This window comes from Borostomias antarcticus (genome assembly GCF_949987555.1).
Source record: "Borostomias antarcticus genome assembly, chromosome: 5".
Classification (NCBI taxonomy): Eukaryota; Metazoa; Chordata; class Actinopteri; order Stomiiformes; family Stomiidae; genus Borostomias; species Borostomias antarcticus.
Genome location: NC_140238.1, coordinates 30194958 through 30215597, shown reverse-complemented (window position 1 = coordinate 30215597; position 20640 = coordinate 30194958). Strand labels below are relative to the sequence as shown.

The 20640-nt window shown below is 45.5% G+C and overlaps 1 protein-coding gene across 2 annotated transcripts; it reads right to left on the bottom strand.

Moving 5' to 3' along the window:
• Positions 1-3512: 3512 nt before the first annotated feature.
• On the bottom strand, positions 3513-20467 carry atf7ip2 (activating transcription factor 7 interacting protein 2). Of its 2 annotated transcripts, none has more exons than XM_084438481.1 (17): positions 20309-20467; positions 19176-19266; positions 18613-18681; positions 14687-14818; positions 14477-14575; positions 14343-14389; positions 14174-14240; positions 12802-12847; positions 12535-12602; positions 12257-12422; positions 8057-8106; positions 7769-7814; positions 7044-7111; positions 5825-5951; positions 5233-5282; positions 4497-4711; positions 3513-4290 (listed from the first exon to the last, which is right to left on the bottom strand). In XM_084438481.1, exons 3-17 carry the CDS (start codon positions 18670-18672, stop codon positions 4074-4076), a joined length of 1458 nt encoding a protein of 485 aa, XP_084294607.1. In that variant the 5' UTR covers positions 18673-18681; positions 19176-19266; positions 20309-20467; the 3' UTR covers positions 3513-4073. The 2 variants fall into 2 exon arrangements, with proteins under 2 accessions (XP_084294607.1, XP_084294608.1); XM_084438482.1 differs by having other exon boundaries at positions 19180-19266.
• Positions 20468-20640: the final 173 nt, after the last annotated feature.

The following is a 20640-nucleotide window of genomic DNA, read 5'->3' as shown; positions in this document are numbered from 1 at the left end:
ACCCCTCCCCTCCCAAAACCCTCATAACACCCCGCAAACCCATACCAAAACACTCCTAACCCCTCCCAAAACCCTCATAACACCCCGCAAACCCCTCCCAAAACCCTCATAACACCCCCAAACCCCTCCCAAAACCCTCATAACACCTGCAAACCCATACCAAAACACTCCTAACACCCTGCAAACCCATATCAAAACACTAACACCCCCAAACTCATACCAACACTATTACCACCCCCAAACCCATCCCGACACTATTAACACCCCCAAACCCATACCAACACTATTAACACCCCCAAACCCATACCAACACTCATAACACTCCCCCCCAAAAAAAACATACTGTACAGTATACTACTTTATCTCTGTACCTCACATTCTCTTACACACACACACACACACACACACACACACACACACACACACACACACACAGCGTTCCATCAAACTGGAATGTCTCTATTCCATTTTTCTCAACGTTTCCCGGTCCATTTATCAAACATGGGTCAAAGGTATAATGTATTCTACATCCTTTTAAATAGTTGGGCTGAATTGGTCTTGACTGATGCAATGCACCCAATGGACTAGTCCTAGAAGTGCAAACCACACCCACCTGGAACTCCAGGCAAGATCAAGCAAAAGCTCCAAGTATTTGAAAGTGATCGAAGGAATCTATTTTGTACATATTTTCTTTTGTGTATAGTTCAAATACACGCCCAAAATATCACTAGGACAGATAAAAATGCATCTATGTTAACCATAGCGTACTGGACTCATAGTGAAGTATAAATGGTATGATATGTAGAATCTTTGGCTCTTTCTGCATCTCCCATGTAACTGACCCCTCTTCCTGGGGAATGAGATGCTGGGCTGTGATGTATATGACATTCAGAAGAAAGATGTATATGACATTCAGAAGAAGGACATATTCAAACTTGAAACTCAAAACACACAGGGACCGATTCCCAGACACAGATTCAGGCTTGGTCTAGGTCTGACTGTAGGCTTGACCAGGCTTGGTCTAGATCTGACTGTAGGCTTGGTCTAGGTCTGACTGTAGGCTTGGTCTAGGTCTGACTGTAGGCTTGACCAGGCCTGGTCTAGATCTGACTGTAGGCTTGGTCTAGGTCTGACTGTAGGCTTGTCCAGGCCTGGTCTAGGTCTGACTGTAGGCTTGTCCAGGCCTGGTCTAGGTCTGACTGTAGGCTTGGTCTAGGTCTGACTGTAGGCTTGGTCTAGGTATGACTGTAAGCTTGACCAGGCCTTGGGTAGATCTGACTGTAGGCTTGACCAGGCTTGGTCTAGGTCTGACTGTAGGCTTGACCAGGCCTGGTCTTGATCTGGGAAAACCCTTTGATGCTATTTGTAAGGCTTCACTGAAATGATGAAAGCTATTTATTATTGTATGAAACCACTATAGTGATGTGATATTGTCGTACACCTCTGTATAGTGAGGATGGTGAAGTTCTCTCCCTCACAGTGACCATACAACCGTCTGTTAGTGTGGAGAGAGACAGATTACATCTAACTAGCCTGAGATGGAAAAAAAGAATAATCACAGCCAAGAACATGAAATGAAGAATGTGCTTTTGTCCAATCGGACACGAGCACTAGATGATACTTGAAAATAAAATAAAAAATATGTAGGAGGGCAAGAAGTGCCTTATGAGACAAATCCTCAGTTTGCGTGAAACAAATCTTTTATTTGAGTGTTTTTATCAGTAAAGTACCCACTTCTAGTGCATGTTTAATTTTACTAGTACCTCTTTAGCGTGACTTCCTACCTGCCGAACTCCAAATGAACTGGGATTGACACGTCAATCTAGAGTATTCTCTCTGGCATGTTGTATAATTTTGAGTCTATAATTATGTACAGTTTAAGTTCTGTCATTGAGGTATTTCATTTTTGAAACAGACCAAAGCTCTTTGTTTAGACCTGCTTGTACTCCCAACATGTTGTCACTGTGCAGCAGACGGTGTTGTGGAGACTAGCTTAGACCATCATGGAGTGGGAACAGACTTACGTTCAGGTGGCTTTGATGTAGTGTTAGTAGAATGTTCAGGTGGTTTTCCTGTAGTTTTGTTGTGTGGTTTTTATGGACCCTGGTTGAAAAGAACAGGCTACAAGCCAAAATAAGAGATGAATAAAATAAGAAAGCTGTATTTTACTTGTAGACTTTTTCTTCCGTTGATGTTTTTTGTACTAAGTATTATTTCCACGCGTCTCTCCCTCAGGTCTTGCTCATGCCAGACTTATGTTGGAAAGTTCTGAAGATCAACCAGAACTGGATATCTAACCCAAAGGCATGTTTTCCCCCTTCTTTTTCCCCGTTGTTGACAGCTGGGCTGGATCTCAGAAACCTTCCCATGATCCCCTGGCTGCACTCTCCTCGCTTCCCTTCTCAAAACTGATTGGGTTAGAGGGGACTTCGGTTTAGAGGAGGTGAGGAGAGAGAAGAATCAAGGAATGTTTGAGAACTAACCTTCATTAACACACCGGCTTCCTCCTCATATGGTTCAGTGCTCCCCGAGAGCCAGAGCTGGTAGACCAGGGTTCTGATGACGCACCTCAGTCCTGCTCTGGTGTTGCAGTGGAGACCAAGCCCTCCCCAAGGTTCAGCATCAGTGTGTGTGTGTGTGTTTGTAATTACCTCCACCCCAGAGACAGAGCAGGGTGAGGGGTAATGTTTTCGGTGTGTACGTCCGTCTGTCAGCAGGATTACGTTAAAAACCACTGCACCGATTATCAGGAAACTCAGTGGAGGGATGTAGCATGGGTCACCTTAGAACCCATTCAATTCTGGAGTGGATCCGAATCGCGGGGCTGTTCACCGAGCCGCCCAAAAACACGGCCGGGCCGGCCATTCACCACCATTCATGTTTTGGACTAGGATTACGCAAGAACTACCAGACCACTTCTCATGGAACTCGGTGGAGGGGGTGCAGCATGGGCCAATTTAGAACTCATTCAATTTTGGCGTGCAGACCGCATTCAGGGGCAGAGGTCTGTGCTTTCTGAGCACCATTTATAGTTTCCCATTACATGCATTTTAAAGTCGCACTGAAATGAAAAAAGCATTCGGTCCCATTTTGGTTCACATAATTGGTCATTTGTTGTAATCTTATATCAAAGTATATCATTTCTTACTTCCTGGAAAATGGTAGGTCACGTGCAATGACAACGGGTAACTTCGATTTTAGGCCAATAATCTCACGACATCCACCCGTCAATCAACGCTATCCTTCTATCGAATCTGTCTAAAGTTCTTAAAACCCGTCCACTTGTCAATGTTCCAATCAAATTCATCTAAACATAGCTAGATAACACTCATAGCTTGTTTGCGTCAGAAATACGTTAAACTTGGTAAGTTAGATCTCAAACGTCCGTTTCAGTGCGACTTTTAAACAAGTGTCTCACTGTCTGCATGAAGCTCATGATTAATGCGTGGATCTGAGGAAATCGGATTGGGATTTCTCCAACCCGTATTACAAAATATTTTATTTTAAGGCCAACACGTTTAAAAACATGCATAACATCAGTACATAGAACATCAGTAGTGACATGGCACCATACCATGAACCAGACACAGTCCTGCACTTCCAGTATTATTTGTTACGTACATTCATTCTAGCACACAAAATTGTACAGACTTGACAAACTTCTCTTGTCCAGCTTAGTCCTGGAGCCAGCTCACCTGGACTAAGAGACCGGCAGCTACAGGGCAGCATCATGAGGGCTGGGTTTGACTGAGCACCTCCACAGAAGGTAGGGACTTAAGTGCCCAGTGTTGAATCCTTTAAAAAGACATCCGTCCTTCCTTCGTTCCTCCCTCACCTCCTTGATGCAGTCACTGGATACTTACCCGTCGGGATGAGTCAGCTCAGAGGGAACCTCACGAGTGGAGAGTATTGAAAACAGAGGGCCTCCTGGGTATTGAAGTAGGGTTGGACTGGGCCTGCTGAGGTTACATGAGTGGGTCACAGGAGCATGTAGACTACGTCAAACAGACCGTGGAACAGTCTGGCGGGGCTGGAGTGAGTCCGCCTCCTGCCAGCTGGCCGGGCCCCGCCTCCTAGTTGGGCAGTACGGCGTGTTTGACGTCACTGTAGGGGCCAAAACGTCCGAACTCGTCCTTCCCCACCACGGCGAAGCACAGCCTGCGTCGCGCCATGTGCTCCTCCCGTTTAATGAGGATGACCATGGGCAGCTCGAGGGCCCTCACCTCGGTGATCATCTTCCAGGGTCCGTACACGCCGTTGCCCCTGGTCTTCTCCAGAGTCATGAACACGCTAAAAAGGGAGGGTGAGTGGGAGGGAGGGGGGGGACAAGGAGAGACCAAAACCTGAGACTGAGACAGGGAGAAATCAAACGCATTTCTGGGGCCCTAAAAAATAAATAAAATAAAATTAAAAAAATGGGGGAGGGGGGTGGAGCATCGTCGGAAGTCGTCCTTCGCGACGCCTAAACGGCCGGGACGCAGCGTGGACCGCGGTACCTGTAGCTCTCCATGGGCGGCGTGGCGGCCTCGTGCTCCGCGGCGTCCCACATGACGGTGATCCGGGGCGGGTTCTGGATGTAGGCCAGGCTGAGCTCCACCTTGACGGGGATGGAGAAGGAGGCGGCGGCAGCGGGCAGCATGGAGGGGAAGGGGGTGGCGGGGAGCGGGGGGAGGTCGGGCGCGCCCTCGTCCTGAGAGGCCGTGGACAGGCGCTGGGGGGAGAAGGGTGAGAAACCCGTTGAGTGCGTGCGTCTGTTCAGTCTTATTTTTGATTGACTGATTTGATTCTTGACTTGGTGATTGAAAACAAGCCCACACACACTCATTACATTAGATAAGTAGTTTACAAAATCACAAAGGATAAAAAAAAGAAAAAGAAAAAAAAAAGTTAATTCTAATGTTATAGGTAAATAATCAAACACTACGTTATTTTGCAGCCAAGTCTAAGGTCCTTTAGAATGTGCGCAGTAAAACAGTTGGTTTCAGATTTACGGCTAATTTATTTCACAGAACTGCCTCAGGTGAACTGCCTCTTGGAGAGTAACTGATTATCACCTACGAGTGAGAAATAAACAAACACACTGAAATCCACCGTCCACCAATTACAGTAAGCTATCTAAAATGTACAGGTCTTCCTTGCAACTGTTCATGGTGAAAGACACGCTGGATGAGGGATGGACAGATCCGGGTTTTGTTTCCTTTCAAACCTGAATGGGAAAGGTGCTGGCGTTACCTGAGCGGCAATTCTGTTCCCCTCGACTGTCGCTTGGCTCCGAGCGGTACCTGCCAATCACAGCTCAGGTCACGGGTCAGTTCCAAAGCACCCATCACACGCTCCAACATGGTCAGTTATAGTAAGAAAACAGCCCTTATGCCGGGCTCACACTACAGGATATTTAAAAATCCGAACCGATTCGGAAAACGGGTTGCATCACGCACATGAAGAGAATCTTAACAGATGTTCTTCTCTGGAATCTAAAACAACACAAGATTTAAAAATAACAGCTCATGACACACTACAGGACATTATCGTGCCCGAGGAAGCAACGAAACCCTCCCTCGCTTGTAAAGTAGTGAGGTAATAAAACACGTTTGATATTATCGGGCAGCCCCGATGGGTCTGCGAGCCGATCTGGAGGTTAAGATTGGATCTGTAAACCCCTCATTACATCATCTGGACCGAAGATCGGTACCGACCAACGTTTGACGAAATTTCTCCGCCGATTGTCGGGAGGGGTGAACCGGGGATAAAAATCGGCCCAAAAATCCTTTAGTGTGAGCCCGGCGTTACGGTGACTAGACTACGGCGTGATCGGTGTCGTTACCGGTTGGTGCTGGGAGGCTGGGTGTGCCGGCGGTCCTCCCTGGAGACGGAGGCTCTGCCTTGACATGCTCTCTCTGGGCGTTCTCTGCTGCGATGCTCTCAGGCAACTCTTCCTCCTTTATGCAGAGCTACAGGGGAAAGAGACCCCCCATCCCAGGGTTAGACTGTGGATTCACTAAGGGTTCATGTCTACTGGTGTTAGGCTGTTGTAAATTACGTTGTTAGGCTGTTGTAAATTACGTTAAAGATGGAACAAGCAGACGGATGGATTTGCCGTTATGAGACGGTGTTTTATTGACAAACCATCCCGAGTTAACCTTCATTGCTTCAGTTGAGCTTCAGTTGACTAGTTAACACACACAAATCTACCATTTGGACAATAATGTATTGACACAAGATGATTGGACAATCAAAAGGGTGATCTGATGTTTGCGGTGCTGAAAGCTGGCCCCTATCCTGGCCTTGACCAGTCGCCATGATCCTAGATCATGAAGTTTGATAAAGCGTCCAGCTACCTGGATCAAAGTCCAACTAAGCTTGTAACCTCAGCAGAAACAAGAAAATAGGCCTTCGCCTATGATTTTTAATCATGGATGACAATAGGGCTGCACGATTATGACAAAAAATAATTGCGATTATTTGCTTCAAAATGGTAATTGTGATTAATAATTGCGATTAATATTTCAAAGTAATAGCTTTAGCTCTGCACAGTTTGCATATGACCTGCTGGGCTTGAGCGACATCTTTTTCGTAACCACTCAGCGGGAACGCATGTGATTGGTCAGACAGCATAAGCGCCTGTGATTCGTCCGTGTAGTCCTAGCACAAAGCAAAATTATAACATTAATTGCGGCCTTTTGCTATTAGTTAATCGCGGAGGTCATAATTTCGATTAATTCACGATTAATTGCGCAGCCCTAGATGACAATATACATTTTAATACATTATAGCAGGTCATTAGGTCCCAGGTCGCAACCGTCCAGCAACTCTGGCTCTTGTTTGCAGCGGTTTTCATTGACCGTTGCACTTATTGCTGTATTATTGTTGTGGTTATTGTACTGTATTTATTGTTGTGATCCATTGTTTTGTATTCATTTACTCGGTGACATCGCAAATCAGGGCTTGGTCACCCTCAATGTATTTTCTGAGCCTAAATAAAGGTTATGAATGAATGAATGAAATTAAGGACCAAAAAAACGCAACACTGTCTGATCACTCACCTCGTCAGAAGAAGACGAAGACGATGCTGGAGGGGAAGGTTCTCTAAGACGCTTTCTGTCCAACTTGACTAGAGAGATGGGAGGGTTAAACATCACTTCTATGTAGGGTTGCAAAATTCCGTGAATATTCAGAAGTTGGAAAGCTTCCATGGGAATTAACATTAATTAATGGGAATTTTGGGGTTATTTGTACCAACTGTATTTACCTCGTCATAAACAGACATAAATATAAACATTGTTTATACGGTGGTCTCACCAGATCAGAGTATGGCCGGATCCCAGAGGGAGTGCCCTTTTGAGCTTGGTTAGTTCTCGGCTTGAGAGTTTGTCACATAATAGAACCCCTGTCTGGTGTTGGAATTACAGCTGCGAGCTGAGATAGTCAAGGAGTTGTCTCTCCCTTTCGCATTGCCAACGGGCCGGGTTGTGTGACAAATCCTCAACAGTTAGCAAGGGTTAGTTGGACACTACTGTAGGTCAGAGTGAATTGGCTACCAAATTGAATGAAAATGGGAAAATCCTAAAATAAGTATATAAAATTATTTATTTATTTTTGAAAAAAATGCTAAAAAAATAAAGTTCACAATTTCCCAAATTCCCAAGCTTAATTTCCCATGGTAACCTTCCGGAATGTTACGAGAAATATACCGGAAATTCTCTGACGCTTTGCAACCCTACTTCTATGCAACACACATGTATTCCCATGGCTCTGTGAAGCTCTTTACCTGCTCTGTCACCACTAGATGGCTCCACCTTCATCTCCTTGGACATCTGAGAGGGGGGGAAGGGCCAGTCAGAAAGAGCCTCAAGTGCAATATCTATAAAAGCTTGTGGCAGTCAGGGGTGCCAACTCATCAGGGGTACTGGGAGTCATATTTCTATTTTTTATATTCATGTGGTTGTTTTTAAGTGTTGTCAATGCACGGGCGGGAGTCAATGCACGGGCATCGACCCGTAGGGGGTGGGGGGGGGTCGATGCCCGTGGGGGAAAGGGGGAAAGGTGCTGGCGTTACCTGAGCGGTCACTTTGCTCTCCTCGACTGTCGCTTTGCTCCGAGTGGTACCTGCCAATCACAGCTCAGGTCACGAGTCAGTTCCAATCACTTGCTCTAACATGGTCAGTTATAGTAACAAGTCCCAACCCTTTCAGTGACTAGAGAGTAATCATATATATATACACACACACATATATCCACACACGCATATATACACACGCAAGGTTACCAAAGTGCTGCACAAAACAGTAAATTACAAGTAATAACACAACGCACTAAAACACAGCTAGTGATTTCTAACAATACAAGACACAAATACAGAAGACCATAAGCACTCACACTGAATTAAAAGCCAAGGAAAAGAAATGGGACTTAAGGCAAGATTTTAAACGCTTCAAGGGTGGGGGCCGCTCATTCCACACAGTTTAGGGGCTGGTGCTGAAAAGGCGCGGTCGCCTCTAGTCAAGTTTTTGGGACGATAAGACGCAGCTGATTCGCGGACCTCAGACACCTCGAAGGAGTGTGGACATGTAAGAGGTCAGATATATACTGCGGTGCCAACCCATTTAACCCTCCTGTTACCCTAGGGGTCAGGTTGACCCCACAAACACCTCGTGTCTCAAAATAAATAGTTGACTTTTTCTTCTTCCATTTCATGAGTTTTCCTAATCCAATGGGAAGAAATAGGTAAGATAATACAGGATGATAGGTTCTCAACTTCCTGTTCTCAACTTCCTGTACACACTTTGACCTCAGTGTTCCTAGGGGTACTAGGGGACCCCATAAATGTAAAGCTCTAGGACTTGTGGGAGTGACACATGAACCAATTGACTTATTTGTGCTCCCAAGTCTCCTGAACACAGAAACAAACAGTGCGTCGATTATACCTTCATAAAGCGAGTTAGTCGTTTGAATACTGTTTGGCGGCCATCTTGAATGTAGTTCAATGGACTTTGGGGCACACTACGGCCCCCCACACAACCCCCCCACTAGGAGAGCACTTATGTGCGCCCAAGTCCCCTGAACACAGACAAATAAACTGAGTTGATTCAACCATCATACACCAAGTTATCGTTGTTTGAATACCGTTAGGCGGACATCTTGAATGGCGAAAAACAGCGATTTTCGTAACTCCTGAACCAAACATACAAAGACATATAATCCCACTTCTCCATACAATTGTGACATCAGGAATCAAAATGGAAAGGTCACTCATGTTACAACCACTCTATATTGGTGAAAAACATTCAAACATTTTTCAAAGGAAATGGATGGTATTCATTCAAATTGACATATTTGAAAACAGAAGAGACACAAGTCAATTAACTCATTTGTGCGCCAAGTCCCCTAAACAGAGAGAATATTGACGTGTATGACGCCTTAGCTGTTTAGTTAAAGTCTTCAAAGTTCTTTGTTCAGTAGTTGAAGTCAGATCAATAAGGCACTGGTAACACTTGGATCCGATGCAACAGGCTTTATTGCTTGTTCAGCAGTAAGACAATAAGACCGGTGGGCTCTCGAGAGATGACACCCCGAATGACTTGTGACCGTGTCTTATATACCTTCTCTGGGTTATCCCCGTCCTTCTAGCTTGACCACAACCCATTTTTTAAAAACACACCCCTAATTTGGCACGATTATAATAGTGTATTAACATATACATTGCAAGTGCTTCCCCCTAGTGGTAAGAGTTCCCAGATAATACTTAATGGTGTATTGAAACTGTATTGTAAGTGCTTCCCCCTGGTGGTGGGTGAGCTGATTCAGTTTTAATTCACCATTAGCTTCGTCTCTGACTCATGCCAATTTAAAAAAAAAAAAAAAACATTATTCATTTGTACATTCATTTTGTCAAAACACACCCTATCTTTTTAATGAGAGACAAACATTAGTTCTCTCCTTACATTCTGCTGATGGTGCACTCTTAAAGCGCATCGTGTTGCCTCTGGGTATGAAATGCGCTATACAAATAAAGCTTTGATTGATTGATTGACTCTACCCTGTTTTACTTCCCGTTCTGTGGTTCTTGAATCAATGTTATCTGATGAACTGTCTCGTTCATGTGAAAACACCTGCTTTCCCACGACATATTGTTTCAACTGTTCTCGCTTGAATCAATGTTATCTAATTTCAATGTTTCACCTAACCGTTTCACTTTCTCGTTCTGAGAGACCACCTGGCTCATGTCTCACATGACTCTCCTCGTGACTCCCCCTCCCTCATGAAAACTCTCCTGATACTATTCTGCTGCTCTGGCTTGAACTCTCTTATTCAATAGACATGTATAATATCATCTTGATTAGAACAAAGGTTGGTTGGGTCCAATTAGGGCCTAATCAAATTAATACACGACAATATCTGCATCATGATACACTGTGTCCTGCCTGTTAGTATTCTCCAGCTTAGCTCTGTGTGATGGGAGGATAACCTGGCAGGCCAGTAGTCAGGACAGACTGAAATTTAATCAGCTCATCTGTGTTTAGCTTCTCCAGAGCAGAACAAGCCACAGGAAATATCAAAAGTTCTTGTGATATGGATATCGGGCACCTCCCCCTCCACCCCAGAGACCTGGGGGTGAGAAAAAGAATATGCCGTTCTGTTCTGTCATATTCCGTCAAACTGATTTATTATATGTAATTATCTCAAACATACATGTTTTCCTTTGTTTTCCCCATGTACTCAGTACGCATAGTTTCTTCTGCTCTGGAAAAGCTGAACACAGATGACCTGAGTACATGTCAGTCTCTCCTCACTACTGGCCTGCCAGGTTATGCTCCCATCACAAGAGCCAAAAAAAAAAAACCAAAAAAAAAACTTAGGCGCACAAATGAGTTTAAGTGACTCGTGTCTCTTTGTCTGTTTTCAATTATGTCAGTTAGAATGATTACCATCCAGTTCCATTGAGAAAAAAAAAAGTAAAAGTTGTATTGCGTTTTTCACCAATATGAGTGGTTGTACCATGTCAGTGACATTTCCATTTGATTCCGTGTCACAATTATATGGAAAAGTGGGTTTATATGTCTTTGTATGATGTCTGGTTCAGGAGTTATGAAAATCGCTGTTTTTCACAATTCAAGATGGCTGCCTAACGGTATTCAAACAATGATAACTCGGTGTATGATGGTCGGACTGACTCACGGTTTGTTTCTGTGTTCAGGGGACTTAGGAGCACAAATAAGTGCTTTCCCAGTCGGGGGTTGTGTGGGGGCCGCGCAGTGTGCCACAAAAATCTATTGACCTACATTCAAGATGGCCGCCAAACAATATTCAAATGAAAATAACTCAAATAACGCTGTATGAAGGTTGGATCGCCTCACCGTGTTCAGGAAACTTAAAGAGCACAATTAAGTCTCACTCCCACACAATCATTTCTAGAGCTTTATATTCCTGGGGTCCCCTAGGACCAGGGATAAGGGAGGTTAGTCAATTTTGAGGGTAACAGGAGGGTTAATGATTTTAAAACAAACAATGAAATCTTAAAATTAACTCAATGAACTGGGAGCCAATGAAGGTAAGCCAGAATGGGTGTGATGAGTTCATGCGTGCGGGTTCCAGTTAAAGCCTCAGGTGATAGAAACTGGATTTAACAACAGAATTTCTGCTTATCAAGTTTAAAAATCAATTTTGACACCAAGGTTTGAGACCATGGGTTTCACAAATTGTTGCAGGGAACCCAGGTCCATAGAAGGGACATTACCCACTGGGTTTAAATACAATGACCTCAGTTTTACTTTCGTTTAGATTTAAAAAGTTTAACGCCATCTAGGCTTTTATGTCCTTAAGACACTCAAACAGAGGCATCAGGGAGCCGTTGTCATTTCTTTTAAGGGGCAGGTAGATTTGGTAGTCATCGGCATAAAGGTGGTACGAAACGCCATGCTTTTTCCAAGATTAATCCTAGGGCGGGGAGGTATAACGAAAATACAATAGGCCCAAGAATAGAACCTTGGGGAACTCCACCAAGTTAGGGGGGTAGAGGAGGATGCAGACTAGAGTCACCTGTCTAACAGAAAAATACCTCTCAAACAGACCTGAACCACTCTAAGGCAGTGTCCCTGATAACCACAGTGCTCTAGGCGAGAAATAAGAATTGTGATCAATTGTGTCAAAAGCAGCAGTGAGATCTAACAGCATAAGAATTGCAGAATCACCGGAATCAGTAGTTACTAAAAGGTCATTAAAAACGTAGGAGTGCAGACTCTGTAATCAGTGTTGTTACCTGTTGGGGCTGGGAGGGTAGATGTGCTGCTGCTGCTGTGTCCACCCTCAGCTGGGCTGGGTGTGCCGGGGGTCCTCCCTGGAGACGGAGGCTCTGCCTGGACATGCTCTCTCCGGACGTTCTCTGCTGCGATGCTCTCAGGCAACTCTTCCTCCTTTATGCAGAGCTACAGGGGAAGGAGACCCCCCCATCCCAGGGTTGGACTGTGGATACACCAAGGGTTCATGTCTACTGGTGTTAAGTCGGTCTACTGGTGTTAAGTTGGTCTCATCACTCACCCTTTTAGGGGTAGGAGGAGGAGGAGGAGGAGGAGAAGGCTCTCTGGGATGCAGTCTCTCCGACTTCACTAGAGAGAAGAGGGGTGGGGTGAAAGGTCACTTCAATGCAACACATTTATTATGGTAGTGGCTAGTTCCCATCAACACAGACCGGTCAAACCCTAACCGTAAACCAATCCTATACCTAACCTTAACCCTAAATGCCCTCTGCATTTATGGGAACTAGCCTTTACCCATTTATTACCATGGTTGTGTGAAGCGCTTTACCTGCGCTGTCAAGACTGGGTAGCTCCACCTGTACCCCTTTGGACACCTGAAAGAGGTACAAATATGGGGGAAAAAAAGAGATATAATTAATTACACTCTGCACTCTTGGACCAATGGCCTCAGGTAGCAGGTGAGCAGGAGAGCAATGACTGAGTAAAAGGAAAGATCCCACACAGTTGGTAGCTTGCAAAATAGAACTTAACGTCTGTCATAATAAAGTAAGTTCTATTTTGCAAGCTTCCAGCATCTTTCCTTTTACTCAGACAGAGGGGGAGAAAGAGCGATCAGCAGGAGCCTTGAAGAACAGCTGTGGCAGTCAGGGGTGCAAACTAATCATAAATTATTTCATTTTATGATTGTGGTTGTTTTGTTTAAGGGTTGTGTGTGGAGCCTGGGAAGAGTGACTGATTTGTATCAGCTAATGGGAATCCTAGTAAAACCCTAGATCAGGGGTGAAAGGTGACAAAGACGTGAACCCCCAAAGCGGTTGAGGGGACTCGCCGACCCGAGGCAGATGGCCGTGCGTTATCCCACTTATCACACGGCTACTTACCAACGACATTAGAGAAAATATTGCATAGAATGTATTTTGTTTATTTTGTAGCTTAATTGAAAAAGAGAAAAAAAAGCAGCAACGGTTGGCTTCAGCTACAAAAAAAAAAGTCGCTAGCAATATTGCTCATTGGTTACGTAGCAACACCGCATCATAGTACAAATATAGCCTATACTTCTAAATTGCAGGATTAATTGTGAAGTGTGTGACAGGTTAAATGGGACGTGGAAGTTGACAGCCGAACTGATAAGCTGTGTGTAGTTTCCCTCATGCATAAACATAACATAATTAGTCAGCTTTGTACGCGCCGATCCGATACCAGTACGTAAAATAAACACACTTTTCTTTAACAGTTGTATACTACCAACCCTGTGTGGAGGTGGTATGACTATCACTGCCCAAATGATCCATTGTCACAGTTTTACTGGTGGAATTTTCCTGTGTAAAATCATCATCTCATCTTCTCCCTATGTGTTGTAGACCGCGTACTCTCTTCTTCGCCCTGGATGGTTGTCGTAGACTGCGTACTCGCCGATACCCAATCCCGCATTTTAAGCATTGTCGGAGGCATTTCCAACACTGGTATCGGTATCAGAACAACTGATGTCGTCATGTCAACAATGTCATCCATGGTAGTAATAACGTCACTTTTCCTGTGTGTGTGTGTGTGTGTGTGTGTGTGTGAGGGGGGGGGGGGGGGGGGGTAGCCAGTTTTTCAGAGAGAAGTTGTGCAGTAAATGTAGAGCCATGCTAGCCAGCTATGACAGAGTAAAGGGGAAAACAAGCAGACGTGATCAGCTTCTGCCAGAGGCCACTCACACTCCTTGTGCCCCTCGTCTCCAGGCTAGGGGTGGTGACTTCAACCACGTCGTCCCCAGAATCTGATCTACACATACATGTGGACACTCACTTCATTTGTTTGGACACTCACTTCATTCGTTTGTCACAACATCATGAGCAACGTGTGTGTGTGTGTCCATGTTTATACCTAGAGAGGTCCACAGTGCCAGACATCATAGCTGATGACAAGGCAATCTAGGGGACACAAACACAGCAGAGTTGAGGATGAACTGCAGGCCTACAGACTGGACATTCACCCGGGTAGCGTGTTTCTGATCATACCTGGTTCTGAGGGTCACTGGTCTGTGCTACATTGAGTCCAAGCTTCCTCACATAGGCCATGGATGCCTCCCCTCTGCGCTTCACCTTCTTAATGTGGACCTGATGAGGGGACGAGAGAGAAAGCAGAGTGTGAGAGAGAGTGTGTGAGAGAGAGCGAAGGGAGGAGATTATGGCGAAAGAAAAGGTTAACAGAAGCGCACACACACACACCTCCAGTTTGCGGATTTTCAAGTCATCTTTGGGCTCGCACTCCAGCCGCTGGACCTTCTCGAGGAGAGACTCCATCTTGGCTTCAGTTACCTTGACCGCCCTGCGGACCTCGTTCAGGATCAGGCTCTGCACCTGGCGGACAAATCGCACGCACAGCGTGAGCCCGGTCCCAACGTGCACCCACCCACCCACAGCGTGAGCCCGGTCCCAACGTCCACCCACCCACCCACAGCGTGAGCCCGGTCCCAACGTCCACCCACCCACCCACAGCGTGAGCCCGGTCCCAACGTCAACCCACCCACCCACAGCGTGAGCCCGGTCCCAGCGTCCACACACCCACAGCGTGAGCCCGGTCCCAACGTCCACCCACCCACCCACCCAAAGCGTGAGCCTGGTCCCAACGTCCGTCCACCCACAGCGTGAGCCCGGTCCCAACGTCCACCCACCCACCCGGTCCCAACGTCCACCCACCCACAGCGTGAGCCCGGTCCCAACGTCCACCCACCCACCCACCCGGTCCCAACGTCCACCCACCCACAGCGTGAGCCCGGTCCCAACGTCCACCCACCCACCCACAGCGTGAGCCCAGTCCCAACGTCCACCCCGGTCCTAACGTCCGTCCGCCCACCCACCCACAGCGTGAGCCCGGTCCCAACGTCCGTCCGCCCACCCACAGCGCGAGCCCGGTCCCAACATCCACCCTTAAACTGAGGATACACTACAAGATATTATGCCCGATATTATGCCCGATTTTATACACGGTTCACAATCCTGACGAGTCTGTCCTAGTCAGCAGCAGTCTGCACTAGTTGGGGGTAGTCGGAGTGGCAATTTGGCACAAAAATCTGTAATTGTATGAGGGGTACAGATTTAAATCGGCAAGTGTATGATGAGAACAGACTTCTCCCGATCCGAGTCGGAGCATATCAAACATGTTTGATATTTTGAGCAGATTCTAGACGCAATCGTGTAGTGTAAACCTTTCCCCACTTGCTCCAGCACGCATGCGCACAGGCCAGCGCGCAGACTGGCTATTCTCGGGCTACACTCGCGGCTCACATTCTCTGCACTACGATCGGATTGTTGCTGACGAATGACGACGACAATATTCTCGGCACCAACAACGATCGTAGCGCAGAGAATGTCCAGACTGCGCGCTGGCCTGTGCGCATGCGTGCTGGAGCAAGTGGGGAAAGGCGTGTAAAGATCATATTACAAGGCTAAAGACCCCGTATTTGAAAACCACAACAATGCCTCGCGTGGAGGAATCTCAACTGTCGATTCATCCAATCTGACTGATGAAAACAACCGTTTAGCGGCCGAAAATAGATTGAGAAACTGCATTCTCGGTGCCCCGATCACCGTCATTACATGGATATACTGGCTCGCGCTGGATTTTAAATTTCTTCTACAGGCCTCCGAACTACACAAAAGTGATCTCGGTGAGTCAAACTTCTTATAATATGTCGTAAATAAGGTCCAGGTTGTCAAAAACGAGCATTGCCCTTTAAATGTGCGATACCCAGTTTCAGTTGTCTTACAAAAACCAGCAAAAGCCAGTCGTCGTGTGTACCGTAATTTCCGGACTATAAAGCGCACCTGAATATAAACCGCACCAGCTACATTTAGGGAAAAAACAAATGTGTACATATACAAGCCGCACTGGACTATAAGCCGCAGGTGTTTTAATTAAGCAATAAACGACGAGAGGCCGTGTGTTAGTGATTTTATAACAGCTAGGGGGCGTTGTTAGGCACGACGCGAAGCGGAGTATAACACACGGCCTCGAGTGGTTTATTGCTTTTATACAACGGTTACAACAGCCATTAGTGTAAAATAAACACAGCAATGTAAAATATTAACATTTATTCAAAACGAAGCATCATTCCCTCAATTCCGCCGCGCAAAATAGTTCCCCTAACACAAGGGTTGCCAAGCAACAACTACAATGCATTGGATCAAATGAGGCGCATTAATACTGAAAATGGAATGATATGCGGTCCCAGGTGTGTTACAAAGTATTTTAACACAGCTTCCAGCCAATCAGAATCAAGAACAAAAACTAACCGTTGTATAATATTTAATTACCATATTTATGATCTCGTCCGGTCCGATTCGTCTATCTTTCTTTGTGTGAATACGCGGAAGTTTGATATTTTTTCCTCGTAATCGGGAGGGAGTTGCTGACACAGTCGTCCGCGCCCTGATGGACATTCCTTTTCGTTTCATAAATCTGAGACACCAGGATGGTCCACCTCTAAAATCTTCAATCTTCATTTTGGTGGCAACTATTTTGGCTTTCATTCGGATGTGCACGGTGGAAACACCTCGGCCGTCTGCTCTGTGTGTGTTCACCCAATCTCCAAGAAAGTCTTCAAGTTCGGGCCATCTGCTTTTCTGACCTCTGAAAGCTTTTTTCGTCTTTTTGCATTGAGCCAGTTCTTCATGCTGGCGTCTCCAACGTCTCACCATTGATTCATTGATGCCAAGGATACGTGCAGCAGCTCTATTTCCTTCTTTGACAGCCAGATCGACTGCCTTCAACTTAAAAGCTGCATTATATGCATTTCTTCGTTTGTTTTCCATAATGAGGGTTTGTGCATGAAAACTTCCTTTGCGCAAACTGTCGCTCTCGTAATGTCCGTCTTGCTCTCGTTCCGTCTCTCGTACTGTATTTGGTTCCACATTTGCTTTCGGTGTTCGCGCGAACTGCCTGTCTCACTTTTCTGGCCTCCGACCTTTCCTGCTGGAGCCCGCCGCTTAAAGGTGGGGGACGTGAACCGGACATGGAGATAGGTTTAGAAGGTCCCCTAGTGGCCGTTAGCTGTAAAAATCCATAGATTAGCCGCACCGTTGTATAGGCCACAGGGTTCAAAGCATGGGGGAAAAGTTGCGGTTTATAGTCCGGAAATTACGGTACACTCCCAGTCATTTCATAATCTGTTAAACTTGTGAAAGTCTTCATGTATCCGAGGCTTTACAGACTCAGATTTTGATGCGCATTCCCGCTTAAGGAAGCGAAGCCTTAGTGCTGTCCCGTTGCCAAATCGTCAAGGGCATGAGAGTTCTCTGGCAGATATTTTGAGCCCTTTCTGCTCCCTTTCCGTAAGTCTACACTTCTGCAGGCTTCGCGTAAAGGAATTACCCACAGTTCATATCGTTGTGACTCGAAATACAGGTTTAACTGAAACGGACAACAAACAGGGCTGTTCTCATCTGGACTTGCATAACTTTTAAGTAGCCTTAAAAATACTGCAACCAAAATAATTATGTATAGGTTATCAACCCTATGGGTTTGTATAATTTAATTTGTTTGAAAATGTAGGCCATGGTTATAAATTACATCGATTTCTGTTGCCATAAATCATATGATTCCTCAGTTAAAAACTGTATGACATGAGTCGTCCATCTCGGTGCAGTGTTCTTTGAATTGAGATTTCCAGCATGAATATGGACACAAGAGTTGTGAGGTGCAGAAATGCGTGTCGTCCTTCTTGATCAAATACTTTTGGATTACTCACAAACAAGAATCAGGCAGTAATGTAGTTACAGTAGCTTATGACCACAAAATTTAAATGATTTCTGAAGTTGAACAGAATTGTTCTGCGAACACAAAGGGGTTTGAATGTAAAGGGGATTTGTTTCATCCCAAAATTAATTTATAAGTAGGCCTACAAGAAAAACATAACGTAAAGTTGAAACATAATAAAAAGTCCCAAACCCGCAATAGTAAGAAATATGTCTAAGAAATATTGCGTAACGTGACGTTGCAATGTGCCGTCACGTTCCTTTCTACACCATTTCTAGCCCTCGCAGCCTCTCACACTCAACCACTTTACCAGGTGATATCAATACGTCTGTGAGGGTTCAGGGCTTGAGGGTTTACGGGGGACATTTGGATTGGGCCTTAGTTACAACTTACTTACCCCTGATTTGGAGATCACAGCAGTGGGCTCAGGTCTCGTCTCAGACAACTTCCTCTTCATCTTGTGATTCTGCAGACAGGATGTCGTAGCATTTAGTTAACACACACGTACACACAGACATACACCAGGCAACTTCCGGCTTTAGGTCTGGGCCATAGCAAACACACACCAGTATTTGCCATGTCTCTCCTATGATGCTTTTTTTAGCCTCTCTTACTCTGAAATGTAATGCTTTATAAATGTTCTTAGCCGGTAGACAAACATACTCCTGGAGCTTGCTCGATCGCCTTGTTGAGAGGGGTCAGGGAAGAATTTACAGCTCACTTATCTGGCCCCCGAGTGATAGTTTTTTTGCTTCCCTCTGGAATGTGTAGCGCGTGGGTCGTATGCTCACCTCCCTTGTTCTCTGTAAAGCGCATTGTGTTGCCTCTGGAGTATGAAATGCGCTATACAAATAAAGCTTTGATTGAGTCAGATACTGCTGAGGTCAGTTACAGGTACCTAGCGAGCCATGTAAGGAAACAGCACACTTTTTTATTAATATACTGTAGCAATCTCCTTACCTACAATTTCCACGATCCTTGAGGTCAGACTGGAAACTGAAAGTGACCTGAAATGTGGTGTGGTCCCCCAACTCGTTAGATTTGCCTCTTTCTGTCAATGTGAGAGAGAGAGAGAGAGAGAGAGAGAGAGAGAGAGGTATAAACATGGATTCTCTCACATACCACACACCTAATGTGTCCTCCTAACTCAGCTAGACCAGTGGGGATTGCCCTCTGTATGGTGGCTCAGTCTTTTAGATCTTTGTGGGATGCAGGCACCATAGCAGAGAGACAAGCTTTGTGACTTTATACTATCGTTACTATTGATGAATGGGGCGTGAATCTGGTCCAAATTAGATTGCCCTCTTCTCTCCCTCTCTGTATCTGCACCATTGAGAGCATTCTCACGTTCTGCATCACGGTGTGGTATGGGAACACGACCTCCCAGGACAGTGGGAAACTGCAGAGGGTTGTAAAGACAGCAGCTAGGATCATTGGCACCCATCTGCCTAAACTCCATGACATCTACACCACTCGCTGTAAGAGGAAAGCCTGTACCATCATTAGGGACCCCAGTCACCCTGTCCATGCACTGTTCTCTCTCCTTCCATCCAAAAAACGTTACCGGAGCATCAAGTCACGTACCACTCGTCTCACTAACAGTTTTTTTCCACAGGCAGTTAGGCTGATGAATCACTGATGATCCTACTTTTGCTCTATGCACTTGTAATGTCTCTTTGTAATGTCTTATTGTCGTATTTCGTAGTGTCTATCGTGTCTTATTTTGTAAACGTCTCCTGTCATTGTTGTAATGTCTTACTGTCATTTGTCTTAAGTCATGTCTTGATGTCTGAGAGTGCCGGGCACAGTGCATTTCATTGCATTTTATAAAAACACATGACAATAAAAGCCTTGAACTTGGAACTCCTCAGCAGAAATGCACATTATTTGATCTAGAATCTAGTCTAGCATAGCTAACCTGGTGCTAGGACTAGCAGGCTAACGTTAGCTTGCTAGTCCTAGCACCAGGTTAGCTATGCTAGACTAGCTAAATTAGCTAGCCATCTAGACGCACGTTAACGTTAGCTACAGGAAGACAAGCAAGACACAAGAAAGTGTAGAAATCGTTACTAATTTGGCATAAAGCGGCCGACCTGTGGAGACGGAACAAGTGGCGATGTCTGAAGTCGAAGTTGGAGATGGTTCCCTCAATCGTCTTTTGGTCGAACTGTGATGTCTTATCTTGGCTGAGTATCTGAGTGAGTCCCTGCTATAGAGAAGTTCGCCCGATGTCCACGCCTCATACGATTTTATTTAAGGATTTTTATATGCATACGCAGAATATGTAAAGCTAAACTGAAAACCAAAATGTGCTCTTATCACTAAAGCTCGCAAACCAACGTGTACAGGTGCATACCGCCACCTACTGTACCGGAGTGTGCAACACCAGCATTCCCTCAATTCTCACATCCATACAATTCTAGGC